Source organism: Aureococcus anophagefferens, assembly GCF_000186865.1.
Source record: "Aureococcus anophagefferens unplaced genomic scaffold AURANscaffold_314, whole genome shotgun sequence".
Classification (NCBI taxonomy): domain Eukaryota; class Pelagophyceae; order Pelagomonadales; family Pelagomonadaceae; genus Aureococcus; species Aureococcus anophagefferens.
This window is the reverse complement of record NW_008705842.1, coordinates 1-2,771: the sequence shown is the minus strand read 5'-3', so window position 1 is coordinate 2,771 and position 2,771 is coordinate 1. Positions and strand designations below refer to the sequence as shown.

The window sequence follows — 2,771 nt, the reverse complement described above, 5'->3', positions numbered from 1 at the left end:
TGCGTCGCGTGGCGGCTTGCGGCCGCACCTGCACGTACAGGCCACAAAGGGCGGGACGCAACGCGCCGTGTTTCGGTGCGCGTCCATTGTGCGCTGGCTAGTGTCCGTCTCCGGTCCGTCCCCGGTCCGTCGCCGCCTTCGCAGCCACTCGTTTTAAGTTTTGGCCTTGTACTTTTTCTTGAAGTGTCCGTCCCCAGCGTGGGGACGGACCGTCCCGTGCCAGGGAAATACCGCCTCTCCCGGCAGCGCTTGCTAAGTCTGTGTCACACTGGTGTCGGCGCCTCTGGAGGTCATCGACGACGTCGCGACGTCGCTCGACATCGACGACACGTGCCGCACGCTCAAGTTCGAGGTGCCCGAGTCCGGGGGTTCCGATGCGCGCATCACGGTCTATAGCTCGGGCTGCCCCTCCCATGTACGCAGCTGAGCCTGTGGCAGGTCGACGACGGCAGCGGCGAGCCCTACGTCTACTGCGAGATGCCCGCCGTGTCCGTCGGCTCCAAGCGTGAACGTCTCCGCCGCGGGGCAGAGCGTCTACTCGAAAGAGGACGACGCGATCTCGTTCGCGTGCGTGGACGACTACTACTGCCAGGAGGCCGGCGAGGCCTTCCTCACGTCCGACTGCTACGACGCCTGCGACGACCCGGGGATCGGCGGCGTCGACAACCGCACCGTCGTCACGACGGTCGACGAGTACTGCGCCGAGTGCCCGCCCGGGTCCGCGTGCGACAATCACGGCACGAGCCTCCACACCGTCAAGCCCTACGCCCCGACGGGCTACTACGGCCTGGACCTCGGCGGCGCGGACTCCGACGTCGCCTGCGTGGAGCACCGCGAGCACCGGCCCCACTACTGCTACGACTTCTCGTGGTGCATCCGTGGCGGCGCTGCGCCTGCCCTCAGATTCATGCTCACCATCATGCCGTTTGTAAACTCGGCTCCTGTGGGAGGTACTTTAGCCCTCGAGGGCCGGTCTTTGGCGTACTGGATACGCGAGGATGGCCATCCAGGTCAATCTTCGGCGAGCGCGTATGCAGCGCACGACATGCCCCACGACTACCAGGTGAACTTACGTCCTTAGGTCCAGGAAGTCTCTCCGTCTATTACAGTGCGGGAAGCAACTATAACAGGGTTAGAAAGTATTAAGAAGGGGAAAGGATATTGGGTAGACGGGTTTGGATAATCATTACCTTGGAGAATCCTGTATATATCCGCGCGGATGATGATCGCAAGGACCCCTTGTCCATCCCCGATCAAAGATACCGCTTTATATAAGACTAATGATACGAGAAGTATCATCATTCTATATCTTGTATCATTCTTACTGAAAAGTATCATTGGTGATACACGGGAAGTATCATTGGTAAAAGATATGGAATGATACATATCATTTGGGGCATATTAGCCAAAATGCTGACATTGAACCCAAAAATCTTCTGCTGTTTGTGTTGAATTTAAGTGTGGATAACACAGTGTAACCCATTCCGACACACTCCTGACTTTGATGTTGGAATTACTGGTGGAGTTAGAGGGACCATATGAGAATTCTGATAAATCAGATTTTACTGAGGAAAGGTTTCACAGTTTCTTGCGCAAACTTAATGACGAGATAATCGAGGAGGAGAAACGCAAAGATGCTTTCCATAGCCCTTCTCCCCGTGTAAAACGAGACGGACAGTTATTGCGTGCGCGAAGCTTTAGCTGCGGTTATCATTACGGTGGCGTTAACAAAGGATGAGGCTCGGATTCTCTACAGCGGCAGTGGCCCTAGTTAGCCAGGAACGCCAAAAGGGAGGTCTACCTAGAGGCGCCGATAACGCTGCACGAGCTCGACGGTGGCGTCCAAACTGGACCTGACGACTAGTATGTCTTCAGATTCGAGGACGTGCTGCACGCAAATGATATGGCTGGACCTTTTTCTTGTCAAGATGAGGGTGTCGGCACTCCAAACGACGGAGTCGAAAGAAAAATCATCGCCAACGTTGACCTTTGTCGGCAGACCGTCGAGCGCGCAGACCGTCTCGATGGCCCCGGTGGCCGACGGTACGGATATGCAAATCGTATCGCTAGCGGCCGAGATTGTGTAGGATGTGCTTTTTGCGTAGGCGCGATCCAAGCCGCTGACGCCCGGAGTGTCGAGATAGCGATTCAAGTGTTCTGAGTGCACAAGAGCCCAGGTCGCGCACATTCTCTCCATGCCCCGACCCTCTTGAACCGCTTCATGCCAAAAACCGCGAGGATCCGCGACGACCGATCGCTAAATCCAAAACGCGACCAAATTGATCCAGGGTGATTTATTCAGCGGGTCGATGTGGAGACAGTCCAAAATTGTCGGGTGACCCTACTTGGATTGGGCGCGGCTCCAGCCGTACACAGCATCGAGATGCTCGCACGAAAAATGAGACAGCCGCTTGAAAAAGGCCGGACCGTCGTCCCGGCATTTAAAGAACGCGGTCGGGGCGCAAAGGCGGCGAAAGAAGTCAGGACGCTTGCGCACGAGGTTAAAATATTCTGTCTCTTATGAGATTGCGTAATACACCAGCCTCCAGACTTCTTCCTGGATTGAAACGGGTACCGACTCTGAAATGTGCTGGACGAGCGAACCTATACTCGTCAGGTCTCCGCACGCCACGGCTGATTCCGCTGCGCACGAATTCTCCGAGAAAAAAGTAGCGCAAAACATGTCAAAAAATGACGCCATCTGCACAAGCAGGCCTCTGTACCCTCAACCGCCCAGAGGCATCGGATCGACCACGGCAAAGACACACACG

General features: G+C 56.0%; 1 protein-coding gene across 1 annotated transcript in view; it reads left to right on the top strand.

The window, feature by feature from the left end:
* The window catches only part of AURANDRAFT_68711 (hypothetical protein), a gene marked incomplete at both ends in the record, with an annotated part of 6,020 nt that extends 4,939 nt beyond the window's left edge, over window positions 1-1,081 (top strand). The window contains 4 exons of the mRNA XM_009044431.1: window positions 290-388; window positions 424-486; window positions 530-878; window positions 1,011-1,081. Coding sequence (XP_009042679.1) covers window positions 290-388; window positions 424-486; window positions 530-878; window positions 1,011-1,081 — 582 coding nt within the window. The remainder of the gene's footprint in view (window positions 1-289; window positions 389-423; window positions 487-529; window positions 879-1,010) is intronic.
* Window positions 1,082-2,771: the final 1,690 nt, after the last annotated feature.